The 19,506-nt window shown below is 40.3% G+C and overlaps 1 protein-coding gene across 1 annotated transcript in view; it reads left to right on the top strand.

Annotated features, from left to right (window-relative positions):
* The first annotated feature begins 296 nt into the window (after positions 1 to 296).
* The window catches only part of PIP5K1B (phosphatidylinositol-4-phosphate 5-kinase type 1 beta), an 84,391-nt gene continuing 65,181 nt past the window's right edge, over positions 297 to 19,506 (top strand). Inside the window, 2 exon segments of the mRNA XM_075526723.1 lie at positions 297 to 369; positions 1,002 to 1,070. Coding sequence (XP_075382838.1) covers positions 313 to 369; positions 1,002 to 1,070 — 126 coding nt within the window. The 5' untranslated portion in view covers positions 297 to 312.

Here is a 19,506-nt window from a genome sequence, read left to right as displayed (position 1 = left end):
TGCTCCACAAAAATGTTTTATTGTAGGGTTATTTGTGCTGCAGTGGTGAAATATCTAGGGCAAAGGGAAATTAGACTGCACTGATTCTATCCTGTGTAATACTGCTAGTTTCCAAGTACATAAAATGACCCAGTAGTAACCAAGTTATTTGAGATGATTTTTGAAAAGCATCACCTGTAGCTGGATTCTTGCTTGGGCTGAAGAATAACAGAAAAAGGAAATCTAAAGCTATTCTGTGAGATGTAAATTTGTGATGGCATAGTGATAACAGATTTTTCTTTTAATAGGTTCTGGAAGACATTAACAACACTGATGAATGGCTTGATCTTCGTTCTCAGCTCCAAATGACTTGTCCTGTTATTCATAAGGGTATGTATACTTCCATTGTGAAAGTGTTGGCGAAATCGAGAATGATTTTAAAACACGTCCTTGTAGCTTTTTGTTTTATTAACTTTGGCAGCTGCACTTAGAGTGTCTGACCCAAGGGACCTCTAACTTAGTGGTTTATTCCTGATCTAGTGTTGCTTTATAGCCATGCTAGATGTTATGTCAAATATCTCCTTGCTCCTTTGAGGAGGTACAGCGTGTCAATGCAGCCAAAGGCCTTGGACCTCTGAGACATGCCACTGAATATCTGGTTCACAAGCTTCATAGTTTTGCCCATCATTGTACCTTTCAAGATCATCTCGTGCAGTCTGCTGAGGAGCAAGATTTCATTGCAATGTCTTCCTGCAGATCTGCATACTGGTGGGAAAAAAGAAATAGAGGGTCCTGTAGAATCAGTCATATGCTGAACATATGCCTGGCGTAGTGCTGTCTTTTTAGTCTGCCTAGAAAATCCTTCTAGGAATATCCTAGATATGTCATTGATCTTGGTGACTTGCTGTCCTCTAAAAACTTTGAATTTAGCAAAAAATGAATAACAAATTCTATGATGTTTTCTGAACACTTACTTTTCTAAAGCAACTACTTTTGTTTATAACTTAAGCTTCTGTTGTTAGATGTCGTCTGTTACTGAAAATGGAGATGTTACTGCTGGAAAGCCAAATGAAGAGAAAACATATAAAAAGGTAAATAAGACTTACAGCCTTTTCATTGCATGTTTTTTCCTTCATATTGGTAATTCAAACCTGCTGTAAGTGAAATGTGTTTCAGAACTGACTAAATACAAGAACAAACAAAACATGTTCCATGGATTTTTTGAAAGTACTTTATTCTGCCTGTGCAAGCATAAGACATTTCTACCCACTGCAGAGCTGACTACTTGAAAGCTTGTTCAGTACCGCTTTAAAGTGTACACTCTTGCTAGATTGATGGAAATTCTTTGCTCTTAGCAACAGATACACCTCTAGGCATAAATACTGTTGTCAGATATTTAGTATGGTAAGTTCCCAAATGCTTTGAATGTTTATGCAATGTGTCTGGACTACAAACCTACCCTACCACCTCCTCAGTGCTTTGCCAAAGAGCACACTTTTTGTTTGCTTTGTTTTTTAAAACAGAAATGTTGTTTAAGGGAGGATATATTTCATGTAGGAGCATGCATCAATGGTAGCAGCATAGAGCTATTTAGATGTTGTAACAGTAGCTGATACCGGTTTTGGTTTTCTGTCACTGATTGTCTGCGACCAGCATTATTTAGGTCCACCTAGCACAGCTGATAACTAAGGGGAGCTATAAATGCACATTTTTCTATACATATTTAGACAACCATGTTGTTAGCTGCTGGATTTGATAATTTTCTTGACAGATCACTTCAAAGAACTGGTGATTTTTTTTCTTAATTTCTGTAATGTAGCACAGAGATCCACATGCTCCTACAGATATACTGGGTTAGGGTTTTTCGTTTCTGAGTGTTGCCTACAGCACTGCTGGTGAAGTCAAGGCGAATAATAAGCTACTATTTCTTTTCCCACCCCTTTTCTTGGCAGCTACATTTTCAGTATCTGGGTGGCCTTAACATTCCAGATAATTTTCTCAGAAATGAAAGGAAATAATGTTTGAGAAAATGCTTTTTTTCTTTTTAGGTATAGGTTATGTTCAGTCTCCCTGCTTATGACTTTAAAATATTGAAGTCTAAATTGTTCTTGATATTTAGTATGAGAAAGGAAGAAAAGTTCAGTGCCTGAGGTGGACACTTTTGTCGTTTTATATTGCTAGACTAGACAAGACAAATCCTGGCAGACCCACCACAGGTGAGTTTCCATTCCTCCCAGTCAGTCTACATGTTGTTCCTGTTCAACTCTAAATTCACAATATTCCAGAGGAAACCTTGTAAAGACTTACCATGGCACAAATTCTTCTGTGTATTTACTGGAAATACATCTTTGACAAAACCTAGGATTCACAACCATATCATATTGGGAGATCACAGTGACTATCATCTCCAAATTCTGCCCTTTCCCCTGAACCACCAGTTGTCTGTACTTGTATCTTACGCCAATTTAATTCCTTTTCTTATACTTACACCCTCAGTTGTTCTGTGTTCAAGATTCTGTGTTGCAAATGCCCTATAGTTTAGTGTTATCACCAAATATTATCATTATGCTCCTGCTTTTTGTGATAATGTTAATATGTCCTTGTTTCAGCCGGGATAGAGTTAATGTTCTTCCTAATAGCTGATACAGTGCTGTGTTTTGTATTTAGCATGACAATAATGTTGATAACACACTGATGTTTTAGTTGTTGCTAGGTAGTGCTTACACTAGTCAAGGACTCTTCAGCTTCCCATACTCTGCCAGTGAGGAGGTGCACAAGAAGCTGGGAGGGGGCACAGCCAGGACAGCTGACCCAAACTGGTGGAAGGGCTATTCCATACCATATGGCATCATGCTCAGTATAGAAACTGGGGGGAGTTGGCTGGGGGGCAGCGATCGCTGCTCGGGGACGGGCTGGGTGTTGGTCAGCGGGTGGTGAGCAGTTGTATCACTTGTGTTTCCTGGGTTTTGTTCCTCTCTCTCTCTTATTGTTTTCCTTTTCTTTACAATTTTGTTGTTGTTGTTTTTTTTTTTTTTTTTCAATTATTAAACTGTTTTCATCTCAACCCACGAGTTTTCCTACTTCTGCTCTTCGAATTCTCTCCCCCATCCCACCGGGGAAGCTGTGAGCGAGCAGCTGTGGGGTGCTTGGTTGCCGACTGGGGTTAAACCACAACACAATAAAAAAATTAATAAATTTTGACCCCACAATTTATCCATACAGTGCTTACTGGTAGCATGTCTTTGCCTGATACTTTTGCTTTTAAGAATGTATCTCTCCTCTTAAGCCAAATTCCTTACAAACCGTGAACTTCCTGTTAATTCGCACCTTCTCCAGATATTCCATGTAGATATTCCATGATTGATATTTTTTTACAGAAGTCCAGTGAATCAACTGCATATGTCTAGAAAGTTGGTTACAGGGTGAGCCTGGCAGGACCTGTGTTTGACAAAGGCATGCATTTCATGCCATTTCCCGTTTAATTCCATATTTTTAGGTAACTTTCACAAGGAGATCTTGCTCTGTTGAAGTCTTGTTTACAGTTAAGACCTGCCTGTCTTTTATTGCCCACATCACTTTTCTTCACTCTTTTATACAGGTATTGCATTCACAGTTCTCCAGTCATGCGTTGTTGCACTTGGTTTGTTTGGCTGGAAAATAGTTGCAGTTCTGACCTGTGACTTCCTGTGCCACTTCCTCCAGAAATCTGGGCTGGGGAAGAGCTTGTTTCCTCAGCTGGTGCTTTTTCAGCTACTTGGGCAGTTCCTGTTCCCATCTGCCAGTGTCCTTGATGGCAGTGGAAACACTTAGGCGAGATACTTATGTAGTTCTGAGGTCAGACCGTGCTTGCTAATCCATTCTCATTGCTCAGAGGCTTCACTTCCACTTTTTTTAAAGAAAGACCCAACATAATAAAGGTGAAGAAGCTTGTGCTGTTCAGCTTACAAAAGCAAAGGACAGTACTTCGGCTTGGATTGTGGCAGTTCTGGTTTTTACTCTGCTCTGCTTTGACCTCTAATGTATAGCACAAGGGCAGCTGTATAATTGCTATTAAGATGGACTGAGTAAGTTTATGAAGGACTGTGTGGTATGGGACCTGTGGTACTGGTGTGTATCTTTGACCTGGAATATTCTTACCAGTGATGTGCTCCCCTGAAAAGGTAGCCAAAGAAGTTGTGTCATGAGATGTGGGCATGGAGGGTTTCAATGGAGCAATACAATAGCTGAAAGCAGAATGAGTAACTATCATGTAGTTCAGAAACACAGTCATTAGAAAAGTTTTGTAATGTTAAGTTTTATGTGGGTAATTCAAGGGATTTCTAGTGATAATTCTAAAAGAGAATCACCCTGAAATGTGATGACAGTTTCAGTCTCAACCGCACCCCAGGTAAAAGGTCACTCTTGCAAAGCAGAGAGATTAGTGAAGGAAGAGTTAATGTCATCCTGCCATCGTCTCCTGTTGTGAGACCCACTGGTTCCACATGAGGACTCGGTAACAGTAACTCTTGCCAGAAGCTGTGTGGTTTGGTCTTAACTTAAAAATCTTCCTTGGGCTCTTTATCTTCTCACAGAGCAAAATGCCAGTGTGCCTCTTTATCCTCTCCCAGCAATTGCAAAGGAGCTTGCAGATTCAGGATCTGCAGTCGCTTTGTGGCAAAAAGTACATGATACTCGCATGCATGCTGGAATGTCTGTAATGCCCAAAATAAAACAAAATCTCTAGGGATAAGGGATGCACTGATACTGCCCCGCTGAAAGGTTACATTTTCCTTGCATGGGGTGGGGGGCGAGGGGGAGCAATTCTCAGTCTGATCTAAAAAGCAAAATAGCCCTTTTTTTTTAACAGTTTTGCATTTTGCTTAATTATCTCATGTGCATTCATCTTTCATAATAGCATGCAAAGTTTATGTCTGTACAGCTTTAGTCATATATATATATATATATAAAAAAAAATTACATACAAATGGGAAAAGTGATACCTGGCATCTGCTTTGTGATGTAAAATCCAATGACCCATAAGAGAAAATGAAATAAATGTGTTGGCTTTAGAGGCATTTTCCTTGTGCCAGATCCAATGAGAAATAAGTCTAACTAATCAATATATATTAAGCAATGTTTTAGTTGATTGACCTGGAAATGTAAATATCCCTTATTAAGAACTGTGAATTGTCTCATAAGAGAAACCTGGGGGAAAATTAGAGAAAATAATTGCAAATATGTAATTTTTTTTAATCCATCTATTTTATGCAAGTGTAAAAAATTAGTATTTTTGTTTTGGAGATAAAAGGTGTTTTTTATCTAGTGTAAATGAAACTGCTTACCTTAGCCAATACAGTCTGTCCCATTGATATAGAGATGAATGATGACTTACTAAAACCCATTTCTATCAGAAAACAAATTATTTCTAACGGCTGTTTGAAGAAAAACAATTTTCTGCTGGGGCATATAGAAAACCTTCACATTCTTTTCCTTGTGGTTCACTCCCCCTTACTTCTGAAGACTCCGGAGCAGATGATGTAGATACTGCTTAGAGTAGCAGCTGGACTGGACTGACTAATGTGGAAAGGACATGCAGCTGCGGTTGCACCTAGTGATGTGGGACTCAGTAGCTGCAGCAGATGGAGGATGAAGGGGAACTAAAGACTTCTTAATCCTCTCCCTCTTCTGTTCCCTCTTCATTCTGTAATTCTGCCTTTTGCGTGCTGTTCATACTGTCAGGGTGTGCACTGCTGAGGGTGATGTTCTCATCTAGTGCACCTCATCTCTGAGGGCTAGTTAGCTGTGATAAATTAGTTTGTAGCTCTATGCTAAGAAAAAGCATCTGAATCATTCTCTGATGAAAATAGGCAATCCTCAAAATGAGCTTGCCCTTTTCTGTGCGTATGCATCAGTGTATTTTGGCCTTCTGTAGCGCCTGAGCATAGTTTGGCCTTGGGAGAGTTCCCAAAGGGATTACTTGCCTGCTCATCCTGGGGGAAAAAGGAATCATGTTTGTAATGGAAAATTTTATTTCTGACCTCTAGTATCTTTGCTGCACAGTAGCAATATGTTCCAAACATGTCCTGAATCTATGTTGATTAGTTGTAAGAGCTATCCATATATTATAAACATCTGTAGTAATGAATGGTTTTCGTTGTTTTTAAGTTCACCTCAGTTGGGTAAAAATTAAGTTTCTTCAGGAGAGCATCTCTAACTTCATTCAGGATAAAGCTTTCCAGAAAATAAGTAGTCTGTAGGCCTATCAGTTGCATTTCTGGGACTTTAGATTCTTCCAATATTTCCTTTATGATTTTGTTCAGCTCAGCTAGAATAGAGGTAGGTAACATCTTTATCTGAATTAATTAAATCTGCATTTCTTCAATTTCCTACAATAGTCAAGTTTTGGCCCACTTCCCTGACAGAAGAAAATCTGACTTGCCAGCTGCATGTTGTAAACACCTTGGAGCTCCAAGAAAATATCTTACATTACTAAAACCTTGTGCAAGGCCTTGCACGAGCATTGCTACAACATCCTTTCAGACTCTGAAATGCATAACTAGATCAAGACAGTGGCATGGTTTCTATTATGAATCATGTTTCTTCATTCGGCTCTAATTTTTTTTTTTTAAACTTTTTTTTTCTGCCACTGCAATCTGACATAAATGCTCTTCTGGCTTTTCATTGTCTAATATTACTTAGTCAAAGTCTTAGAGATGATGGAACACAACTTTTTTTTTTTCTTTTGAAAACTACAACCTTGCCTTGCATATCCTCTCTTTAAAATGGTTTTATTTAAGGTGGGTCTACTGGGCTGTTCAGCTGCAGTCATTTGCTACAAGCATTATAATCTCTGAAACTTCCCCTGGGTTTTCTCTGTATCTGTAAATTTCAAGAAGTTGCTATTTATTGAACATATATAAAATTATACATGTTCCTTTTCCGGCTTAAGTAGAGGTGGCCTGTCCACGTATGCAAAACCCGGTAATTAATGTCTTTTGGCAGGATAGATGGTGCATCATGATTCTGAGCCCGTATCGTCCCTACATACTATCAATACCCTGACACAAGCTTTTGTCACCTTTGGCATTCCTGGTGGGTCCAGCTCCCACCTTACATAGATAGATAGAAAAAATCAGTTTATTAACAATTCATTAGGTAATACAATTAAAATTCATTAATTCATTAAGATCTTCAAATAGTCCGTGCTTGACTAGCAAATATATGTACAATGTCCACTGAAGAAAGTAGCGCCTGATTTGATAGATGACAAACAACCTTTTCCTGTCGGGAACTGGGGAGTCCTAATTCTGCTAATAACTCATAATTGCCTTGTTACCATTTTCCACATGCTCCTAAAGGAAATCCTATAAATTTAATAGTGTTGATATTTGTCAGTTCTTGAATTTGATCTTTTAGATGTTGATCTTAACTTCCTCTGCTGCTGCATCAGCCAAAGATATTAATTTACTCTCCTACCTAACTGTGGTGTCTACTGCTAAGGCCTGATCTTCCTTAATGAATGCTAGGTCCGGCTTATATAATACATTTTGTTCGTCTTTCAGCAGTGGTTCCTGAAATACTATCCATTCCTTCTTTTTGGCCTCATCTGCCAATAATTCACATAGTTGGTTATGTCTCTTAATTCTAGCATCCTGTACTGCTGGACAATATCCAGTAATATGTGAACAGGTCTCATTCTCTGCCTGACAATGTCAGCACAATTTAATTTGAGTCTCTTGTCTTCCCCTTGCTAAAAATTCTCTTGTGGGGTAGACATTAGCTCTTAGCTGTAACGCCGTTATGAGCTTTCTGTGGGGAATGCCTCTATAAAATTCTAGCCAGTTGCTACTGGTTTTATCCTTCTCAAAGCTGGAAGTTCCATGGCCTTGGAATACCAGCTTGGTCTAATTTACAAATTCCTGTCTTCACCAGCTACAGGGTCTCAGAAAGGTGACTTTTGGAGCAGGCATCTCCCATTCTGAGGCTGGTTCCTCACGGCCTAATTCCTCTGATATCACCATAACTGCTTTCAGGTCCCAAATAGATGGAATTTTATCCTTATCTCCTTCTGCTGCAATCCACAATCTTTCAAAGTCTTTCTCAATACCTTCCTGCTGAACAACTGCTCTTATTGTCTCGTCCGAAGACTGCACGATTCTGTGTAGTCTTTGAACCTGTACACTGGGAATCAAACCTGAAAGCCTGGGAAATACCTAAATCTCCATCCCGAGTGCTGGAATGCAGGATGGCATCACAAGTACTTGCTGGAAGATGTAACCGTTCCTTGACGGCCACTCGAATTTCCAGGACGAGGGTTTCTGGGTACGTAGCTCTCATGTTGGCCTGGTCTGCCAAGTAGATCAATCGCAGAATAGTACATCCTTTCAAGATGTCAGCTTTCTGAAATGGCTTTAATGCAGCCTTCCCAATTCATTGTAACTATCCCTTCACTTTTTACATTAGTTCCAGTTTTGATATTCCAGTCCATGGGTTGATACATAAACCCAGGTACTTCTCAGAGCTACTGGGTTCATTCATATTGGGGGGGGGGGGGGGGGTGCCGTTAATTGTCTGTGGAGGGCAGTCATTGATCGTATATGAATCTTTATCATTGGTTTGATGTAAAAGCCGTGGCACTTCTCCCCTTGCATCTTGAGGCCAGTTAGTTTGCAAAAGACCTCCAAAATTTCAATGTTTTTCTTCATTCCTCCCATGATCCACTCAACAGTACCAGGTCATCTGTGAAAGCCATAGCTGTTATATTTTTTCAGCGGTGTTGGAACCTACTTCCTCCTCCAATTTGCACAGTAGGGCGTTCACCAATAAGTTAAATGAAATTTGGGATGTTGCATTGTCCTGTTTTACATCAATCCAAATCCCAATGGGATCTGACTGTTCAGTCTTCATGTCAATATGAGTGCTGATGTTGTGATACAAATTTGTAATCAGGGTGATAATATGATTGTCCACACCCTTCTATTTAAGAGACAAAATGATGTGAGAGTGGTCCACAGTGTCAAAGGCTTTCGGTAAATCAACCATGACTATCCCCAGGGGTCGGTGTTCCTTTTTAGCATTACTAATTAAAAGCTGTAATAATTTCAGATTTTCTGCACACCGTGATGACTTAATTAACTCCCTTTGTCATGGATTAATGGGACATGCCTTAGTCAACCTTGCTGTAAATTTCAAGAAGTTGCTAAGTTTACAGTGTGAATACCACCTAAAAAATGTCAGTCACTAATCTAAGAACTTAGTTAATGGACGAGAAACTTCACAGATATATATTCAATGTAGCTTTTAAGGGAGAGGATTCAAATAACTTTGAGATCAAAGAAATCTTAAATTATGCAAACTGTGGCCAGCTCTTTGAGGGTGGCATTTTTTTTGCTTCATTCGTTTGGTTTGGTTTTGGGTTGGTTTGTTTTGGGTTTTGTTTGTTTGTTTGTTTGTTTTTCAGAAAGAGACCAATAAAGAGAGGAAAAAGAAAAGAGAGGCTGTGGTTATTTGCTCCATTTCATCCTTGAAGATCCTAAGTAAAGTAACAAGGGAGCCTGGCAACAAAATGTAGACTGTAGCTTCTCTTGGATATCCTTCACAGTTTTGTCACTGAAATCTGGAATATGCAATAGCCACTTTTTTTCATTTCCTCCTGATATTTTGCACTTTGTTGTGAGAAGCTGCTGACACACATGCAGCTTTCGCATTGCAATGTGATCAGTCACACAGTAGTCCCTAAATCTGCTTCCTGACAAAACAGATTTCAGTAGCATCCTGATGCTTAATACTAGGGTGGTGGCAAGAACGGGGCACAGACAGGTCTGTCAAAGCACATTAAGTGCATAGAAGAAAATCACACCAGAAAACAAAGCAAATATATATAGTGCACTTGTGAAAACCTGCTACTAGATTACCAAAATGTGTGCTTGTAATCTGAAGGCTGCCACACATGTGTACAATTAGACTTTGTTTCTCGTTATTACATATCTTGTGGCTCTTCTGCTTAGCCTATTACAAACACTAACCTTTTTAAAACTGCGTATCATAAGTGTGAGTCACTTTGCCCAGGAGCAAAGGGAATTTGCCTGAGTAAAGGAAACCAGCTACCTATTGTTAGAGCTTGCAACATGTACAAGCAGCATTGTTGCATCACTTTTGGCATTGGCTTATGCCCTGTGTCTAATGTCTGCATGTGGGGTACTTACTCTTGCAGGCATTAGAACCTCGCTACTGGAGGTTTTGCTACACTGGGACCTATGTTTTCAATAGCAGACTCTTGAGCACTTTGTACGTCTGCAGAGATACTGAAATGACTGTCTTTAGTGGCTTTGCCTGGAGCAGTGGCTACTACCACACTTACAGGTCTCAAATTCTTTTTCTCAGAGAGACAGAGAGAACCAAAACACTTAGATTCATGGTTATTCCTGAAACTTCAGCATAAATGTTTTGAAATGGAGGAAAAGGAATTGAAAGCTGTAGAGTCACCTGAATCCAGTTGTGGGAAATGAAGAGAGATCACATTCAGCTTGGGCCAGAAAATCATTCTGATAGCAGTTGAGCTGGAAAAATCTAATGTGTGGATGTCTTAACTGTTTTGTGGGAGAGCATCCTGACAAAGTTGCTAAAATTATTCAAAGAACTACAAGAAAACTACTTTCACCAACTTTAAAAAGTGATTATATAAAGAGGGAAAAAAAGATACAATATTATCAGTTACACTTGTTTAATGATCTAGCATTTATGCTAGCATTCAGCATAGTATGCCAGAAAAATATAAGGTCTACTGTTTATATTTTAATAGCACAGCTGTTGATACGCATAATATAGAAAGCACAGCCGACACTATATAGAGCAGCATGTAGTGCTGCATTAGTTTGTACTGAGGCATTGCTCTAGGGTGAAGAGAAAAAGAATGACAAAAGAACATGGCATGGACGAGTATAATTTCAGCTTTCTGAAGGAAGAGGTACACCCTGGATATTTCTACTCTTTGCTGCAGACCTTTATTTTTCTAGTTCTATGAGACCATTTCTAATTACATCTGCATTGTACAAATACATACCTGTCTGTTTTTCTGGTTATTTTGAGTTATAGATTGCCTTATTATAAGAAAAACACTGGGTAGAGTTTTCCTATGGAGGTCACGGCTGCTTCTTGCAAAGCAGACTAGTGGCACTAAGGTAATTTTGTTCTGTAGGAAGGAAGAACAACTTAGTAATAGACATTCACCCCCCCAGACGCCACCTCCCCCACCCCCCCAGCAGCAAGACTCAGAGGTGAGGGTGATGGGCAGAAGTCCAGCTTCATGAAGTGTGACCTGCAGCAGCTGGGCAAACATTTGATAGAAAAACAGTGTGAACTGAAGGAATAGTGAAGGAGTACTGTGGCTGTAGTGACCCATGGTTACAAGCTGTGGAGAAACAGTAAAACTAGTTCAGTCAGTGGGATTTTCTAGTAACTCTATTTTTATGTCCCTGTTTGTGATTTAATGTAAAAGGAAATTGATAGCTCAAATGTGGCAGCTGCAGAGAGCATGCTGAGGTGGGGTAGCCACCTCCAGAAGCTTCAGCAGAAGCAGATGCAAGAAGTGTTGTTTCAATGGGACTGTAAGCACAGCAGGCACGCAAAGACGAGAGCGCTCTGGTGCAGAAGCAACGGACTAGGCAATAACCACACATACGTCTTGAATCTAATTGCAACTTCTTAATGTTCAAAGAGAGCTCTTCTTAAATGTTGCTTGAAGAAGACATACTGTTTTTCAACAGGCACTCCTCAGGTGGTTTGGCTTAACGGTTTACACAATTTATGGAGGCTTAGTATCTTTTCAGGGCTCTAGAAAAGATAAACTGTGTTTGCCTGGGAGTGATAGTGTGCATGGATTCCTGGTACTTATGGTAACCAGTATAACTGCAGAACAAATGCGTACTTGTAGTAGAAAATTCACATCTGGCCTAACCTATGTTGCTTGAATCATTTTGACCAAGTGACACCCTGTGGATTTCATTTTTTTTTTTTTTTTAACTTCACTGAGAATGCTGCCTGAAGGAAGGCAGCTATTCTACACCAGTCCAGTTCATTAAGTCCCACCAAGCAGCAGAGTGGGCTGGTGAGGGAGGTGAGAGCAGGCGTCTCCACAGACAGTAATAGAAAGAAATGAACTAATGGCAGCTACGTTGTGGGAAGCATGGCTGCAGAGCAGTGTTAATGAGTGGTGGCTTCTGCTCACATGCCTTTTTCTCCCCATCTCTTATGCAGACCTGTGATAACTAAGTATCTCTGCCATTTCATTAGGCAGATTTTAAAACCTGTTTGAATGACAATAGTACAGAGGGTGAAAGAAAGCAAACATCATGTTGCATTCCAGAGTGATAATGAGGTGGAGTTGCTGAGTTCATTTTTTTCATTGCTTTATAGCACCTGCAATAAGTCAGATGCCTTCTGGAAGAATCACCATCTTTGCCCCAGAAAGTTCATAGGCCAAACTTCAGCTGTGATAAAGTGTGTTATAAAAACAGAGAACAGATAAACAAGGGCAAAGTTTACATCCACGCAGTCCTAAAGGGCGTCCCTAGGATGTCTACTTTTAAAGAAGGCAAGAATGTTGGAGTTAAATTTTTCACGTGCTGCTTGTGGGGAATGCATAAAGACTTAGCAAAGAACAATTGAGAGTTAAAAGAAGAATAGGAAAATAACTTTGTGAATGAGAGTAGAGGAGAACTTCTATTAAATTAAATGAAGCTTGCGTTCCGCTCAGTTCCTCTCTGCTCATGGTTTCTTAAAATGATTTGTTTTCTTTCATTAATAGTCCCATACAAATATGGAGAAAATACAAGAAAACTTGTTTAAAAGAATAAACCTGTTTACCATATCTGAAGTCTTTGTGCACTATTTACACAGAACCAATCCTTTACCGTCACATCAGTGGTTAGTTAGGCTTGCCAGCCATTTACAACTTTCACACTCTAATGGAAATAATTATTTGGCAATGTATAATATACTTTCTGGAATTATAGTACCTATATTTTTGTCATCCCTGGATTTTTTTTTCAAGGACAGGCTTTTCCAGTCCTTTCAATAGCCTTGTCCCTAACTTGCACAGTTGTTAAATAGCTTCAGTTCAGCTGATTTTTTGTTATCTGAATGTAAACTGCCTTTACATACATTATGTGTGTCTGAGTAACACCTTCCTTTTATGAAAATAACAAATTTACATTTTACAGAACTAGCCTGAAAGCGATTATCTGTAGGAAAAACAATGTTAAAATCCTACCTAGTACATTCATGGGATCGTGCACAAACTTAATACCTGATTTGAAAGGATTTAAGTTCTCATTTATTTTGCTACTTTGAAAAAGGATTTCAGCTTGGAGTGATGTAGAGTGAGTGGAAGCCCCATCCATAGAGAACAGTAGTTAATGAGACAGCACATCTAGTGCTAGAATATTTATTGATGATGCAGATATTCTATATACCTAACTGTGTTCTGTGTAATATTCTGTTTTCATCCTGTAACCTGTTGTTACGCTTTATGACTCTTCATATAATTTTTCAACTCTATAGGCCTTTTAGCAATGCTGTACAACAAATATAGAGAAAATACATAGTTACTTTTGACAAAAAGAGGCAAAGGTACGTTGCGCAGGGATAAAACTGTGGAGAGGCAGTAGGAAGAATTAAGTTTAGTTTTGAATATGTTCATATTGTGGACAGCAAGGCAGATTAACTAAAGTAAAAAATGTGGGAATACTAAAGGTGGAATTACCTAAGCATTATGAAATACAGTGAAGGAATTTTGTAGCTTGAGGTAAAAATAACAAAGTCATTACAATAAATCCCTCTATTATTTGCTAATCTATTACTGGGATATAGAGCAATCTGAAGAGGTAGAGTGATCCTATTTGATGAATGTGGAGCTGGGTCTAGCAGAGTCTGTCTGGGAGGCTTTTTGTCTCAACAGTTTAGAAATTGTGGGACTTCTCCTGGAGCACTTTATCCCCAGTACATCTCTTCCTGAAATGCAGCCCTTTTGCCTTTGCTGATCTGTTCCCATTTAACAGGCAACTGGTGGTAGGTGGAGGAGAAATGTCCCTACCTGCTTTGAAATACTGGCACTCTGAGGCAGTAGTACAAGGAATGGGCAATTTCTCAGTTTGCATGGCTGCAGGAATTGTAATTTACATTATACTTAATCATATAGTTTCAGGCTGTCCTTCTCAGTATCTACGTAAGGTACAGTTTAACCTGAATTTGTATGAAAGTCTTGCTTTTCTCTCCTGAACTAATTTTTGTTGAAAACCTAGAGTGAGGAGGAACTGTACCTGATTCTGGCTGTGGATTGGAGGGAAATCCGGGGTCCCACTACCAAGACAAGAGTGTGCTGGCCACATGGCACAAAGCACTGAGCTAGCCTAAATTCAGTGCCCATTGAGATGTGTTCAGGAGGCGATGACACATTAATTTTGAGCAGGTAGGCTTTTTGCTGGTTCAGACTTCACTTGTCCTCCTGCACCCACTAGCAAGACAAACATGAGCCCTATCCGATTTGTTTTATGCTGTGAAGGTGTGATTTTTGTTTGTTTGTTTTATTCAGCTGGGTGGCTGACAGTACTTATGTGATTGGGGAACTGATCCTGCTGAAAACTTGTAGTTGTATGAGCTCTTTTGTAACTGGTTGGCTGGACATGGGGAAACTGTTGCTGGCACAGTGGGAAGAGTACCAATGCATAGATTTTGGGGGCTGGAGAGGAAAGAGCAGGTCTGTTCTGTTCAGCAGTAGCATCAGAATATTAGTGTAAGTCGGTAAGACCTTGGCTGGTCCGAGAGAGATGAGATTGTGTACCTACACCCATTCAAGTTTATGCTTTTACGTGTTGCCAAGGTCAAATCCTGGCCTGGCACATTAGGATCCACAGTATCAGAGCCAATAAAAGGTAGTTTAGTCTGAAACTGGCAACATTTTTATGTGTTTGTGTCTTCATTGTCAGTACAAAAACCACCAAAGCACCTGTGCAGTAGATAGTGATACCCTAATCAGCAAAAGGAGGATGTTAAAACTTTTGCTTTGTTGTGCCCCTTTAGGTAGCAAAGACAGTTGTTGTTACAGTGTGCACCATTTGCTACAAATCCAATTAGTTTCATAGTCTGAAATTCATCAGCTGAAGTTGTTTATCCTGCTGATTATTCTCATCCTTTCATTTCTTGGAGCTTCAGAAGGTGTTGATAATAGGTTAATGATCCAAGAGTCACTGTACAGTCACTGTATGTTGTCAGCTGTACAGTTACAGCTGATACATGGGCTCAGGGCCACTTTGTGAACCTCTGCATGAGGATAATAGGAAGAAAAATTTACTTCAGCCTCTAAAAGAGAGAACTCATGGCACAGAAGGTTGCTGAATTTTATTGCTTTCTCTACAGCAGAAGAGTATTCAAGAAGAATTGAAAGAAATAAGGGGCTTAGGTTTGATACTACATTTTGCTGCATTCATGGGCATTAAAAGATGTGCCTGAATAAGGAAAAATGTGTGAGAGAATTCAATTTTTCTATTTGCATTTGTAGATTCCAATAAATGTATTTTTGTAGTAATAAAATGGATGAATCAAGAACATTTCCCCTAAGGGTTGAGGAGCAGCTTTTTTATCTCTTCCTTGGATTCCATTCTTAATCGCAAAATAATAAGAATAAAGAAGTTGGACCAAGACAAGTGTTTGTATTGAGACAAATTCCAAGGTTTGCTTTGCTTTTGTTTTAAGGCCTGTGAAAACAAAAACTTGTCATTTGCTAAGGGGATATTGGGTGACCAGCCTTTTTTGGTGTTAACTTATAACAGTGGTTCACAAACAATTGACTTTGGGCCAGCAATTGCCTTCAGCATGCTGTAACTACTATCAATTTGTTTTAAAACAGTTGTTAAAGTATCCTGAATTATTTCATAACATTGCTTTTCTGTTAAACCCATTGCTGTGATTGCTGCACAGATGATGGGTGATTACTAATGGCACTCTTGAACAGGAGTGGAAATTAACAAGAAGGTAACCTTGTAGGTGAGGTCTGCACCATACTAGTAGAAGGCCTTACATTCTGCCCTCCGGAGACTGCAGGTCTTTTGAATTCAGAGAAATCCTACAGAAATTGTTTATGAGCTTGAAACGTGGTCCAGAATTCTCCTCTTGAAATCACATTTCCAGGTTACCTGCCTTATTTTTTGGGGGGGTTGGGGTTTTATTTTGTTTTGGTTTTTGAATGGCTTATCCTCTCTCATTAATAAAATACTGTACTGTGCTATCTGCTGCTCTTTCAGACACAGTCCCTTGCTGTGGCAGTGAACAAGATGGGCATCCAGCTATGAAGCAAGAACTCTATTTGTATGTGTATTGGTTTGATCAAAGTTACATAATTACTGCTTTTGTTGGGTATTAATCATTCATGAATAGGGGCCTTTCAAGGAAAGAAAAATGTGAATCTTCTTATGACACAAAGCCAAATCTTTTTAATAGTTAAAGCAGCAGTCTAAGAATGGTGTTGTTTGTTCCCACCAAATTGCCTGTCCTGAACTGTTATGCAAGTGCAAGTTCTGCTTGGTGTGCAGTCTTAATTATTTAGGAGCTACACATCTCTGTCTTTTCTTTTCTAAAAATAAGCAGTCACTCTAGCATATGCTGTTCCAAGAACTATAACAAGAGTAGTTTTGTGTACTTGAACCCTTTCTTATGTAATTCCCACTCCTGAAATGTTTTTCTTCAAGTGCTGAAGTAGTTTTGACCATGAAACTTCTGGTCGTCTTTGCTTCCACTGGTACAGTCTCTTTCTTGTTTGGTGGGTGGGAGGTAAAATCTGAAAACAGGAACCAAAATGGTATCTTCAAACCGGTGAAAATACACCATGCCAAGGGAAGATACTCCCTTCGTGTTAGCCTTCTTTCCCTTCGCAATGGTTTTCTTTATTCACTCCTTCCATCTTAAGAATTCTTTTAGTTACTAATTTCTTATTTTGACTCAGTTCTGCCATTTTTTTTTATCCATCCAGCTGGATTGTCAGTGTGAGAGTTTCAGAGATGGTCTCAATTTACATATATATACAGTATCTATCACAATTTGGCACTGTCCTTTTGAACCCTTCTCTCCCCTGCAAGCCCTGTTTGTTGAATATAAGTAATTTCATTCTATGCGTATAGATTTTTATAGAGAGATTTTTCTTTCCTCATCAATTTCATTACTCTCTGGATTCTCCCCAGTTAATGCACCTCTTGCATTGACTGTTAAGCAGAACTTAATAAATACATTTGTATCCAGAATCTGCATTTAAACCATTAGCTTGCACTGTGATGCCTTGGCATGCATGTACAATCGCCTGGAATTTGTGACTGTGTTTTCCAGAAGATAATGCATACTTGTTTTAAATTCCTAAAGCAGTTTGAATGTCCAGCTAGACTGGAAATGTCTTAAGAGGTTTGTGATGGGTGGCTATAGGCTGTTCCATAAAGACAGGCAGGGAGGAAGAAGAGGAGTCGCTGTCTATGTTAAGGAAAACTTGAAAGTAAAGAAGTTAACTACGGCGATTGTGGAAGCCCCGTCGAATACCTCTGGGGCAAGATCGGAGGGGTTGTCTCCAAGGGGGATCTTACAGTAGGCATCTGCTACCAACCTCCAAACCAAGATGATAAGGCCAATGAAGCAATATTTGGGTCACTTAAGCAAGCTTTGGGTCAACAGAACCTGGTTCTTATGGGTGACTTCAACTACCCAGACATTTGTTGGAAGAACAATACAGCAGCTCACATGTCATCCATCAGGTCCCTGGAATGCACGGACAACTGCTTCCTCATACAAATGTTAGATGTGCCAGCCAGGAATGAGGCATTGCTGGACTTGCTACTCGCAAACCAAGAAAACCTGCTTTGTAATATCTCGGTTAGCGATAGCCTTGGCTGCAGTGATCACAATATTGTGGAGTTTGGGATCCTGCTGAGCACACTGAAGGTTAGTACTAAGACAAAGAAGAGGAAAAGACATTAGAAGAGCAAACTTCAGCTCGCTCAGAGCTCAGTTGGGAGGGATTCCGTGGGAAGCTTCCATGGAGGATAAAGGAGCTAGCAAGTGCTGGAGGTTTTTCAAGAACACTCTCCTGGAAGCACAAAAACAGTTCATCCCCTTTAAAGGTAAGGGAAGTAAGCGGAGCAAGAGACCCCCTTGGCTTAACTGCGAGCTTTTGAGTCTGCTCAAAACCAAAAGATGGTACCAGAGATGGAAAAGGAGATGAATACCCATTGAGAACTACAAGGGCATTGCCATGGCATGCAGAGATGCAGTTAGAAAAGCGAAAGCTCAGCTTGAATTGAAATTTGCCAGAGATGTCAAAAACTACAAGAAAGGATTCTTCAGGTACGTAAACAACAAGCAGAAACAGAAGGAAAATATTGGCCCGCTGTCAAACAGGAGAGGTGAATTAGTCACCAACAGCACTGAAAAGGCAGAGGTTCTCAACACTTCCTTCACCTCTGTCTTTACCAGCGCTGTTGGCTCCCAGGCCTTGGGAGCAAAAATCCAGCTTGGTGCAAACACGGACCCGCCACCAGTGAAGGAAGAGTTGGTATGAACTATTACAGGAGCTTGACCCCTACAAATAGATGGGCCCTGACGTTATCCACCCGAGGGTGTTAAGAGGGCTGGCTGACGTCATTGTGAGGCCACTCTCCGTAATCTTTGAGAAGTCGTGGAGACTGGGAGACGTCCCAGAAGACTGGAAGAAGGCTAATGCCAGTCCCATCTACAAGAAGGGCTTAAAGGAGGATCCAGGAAATTATAGGCCCATCAGTCTTACTTCAGTCCCAGGAAAAGTTATGGAACGAATCCTCCTGGGGGCTATCACAAGCCACATGAAGCACATGACTGGGAAAAGCCAGCACGGATTCACCAAGGGCAAATCGTGCTTGACAAACCTGATCGCCTTCTACGACAAAGTAACCTGCTCGGTTGAGGTGGGTTGAGCATTGGACATCATCGTCTACCTGGATTTCTGCAAGGCTTTCGATACAGTTTCCCACAGCCTCCTTCTAGAGAAACTGATACGTTAAGGTCCAGACAAGTGGTCTGTGCGGTGGGTGGGGAACTGGCTGACAGGCCGAACCCGGAGGGTGGTGGTAAATAGCTCCTTTTCAAACTGGCAACCTGTCACAGGTGGGGTCCCCCAGGGACCGATATTGGGCCCAACACTGTTTAATATCTTCATAAGTGACCTGGATGATGGGATCAAGTGTACCCTGATGATACCAAACTGGGGAAGTGGATGCTTCAAAAGGGAGAGCCACCCTGCAGGAAGATCTGGATTAGCTGACTCTTCCAGCCTACAAGAACCTTATGAAGTGCAACAAAGACACATGTAAGGTCTTGCACCTGGGAAACCATAATCTTGGAGGGCAGCACAGGCTGGGATATGCACAGCTGGGGAGCAGCTCTGTGAAAAGGGACCTGGGGGTCCTGGTGGACAGCAAGCTCAATATGAACAGTGCTGCTGTGGCAAAGAAAGTCAACAGGATGCTGAGTTGCATCAAC

This window comes from Mycteria americana, chromosome Z, assembly GCF_035582795.1.
Source record: "Mycteria americana isolate JAX WOST 10 ecotype Jacksonville Zoo and Gardens chromosome Z, USCA_MyAme_1.0, whole genome shotgun sequence".
NCBI classification, from domain to species: Eukaryota; Metazoa; Chordata; class Aves; order Ciconiiformes; family Ciconiidae; genus Mycteria; species Mycteria americana.
The sequence above is the reverse complement of the archived record's forward strand: the minus strand, read 5'-3'. Positions and strand labels throughout refer to the sequence as shown.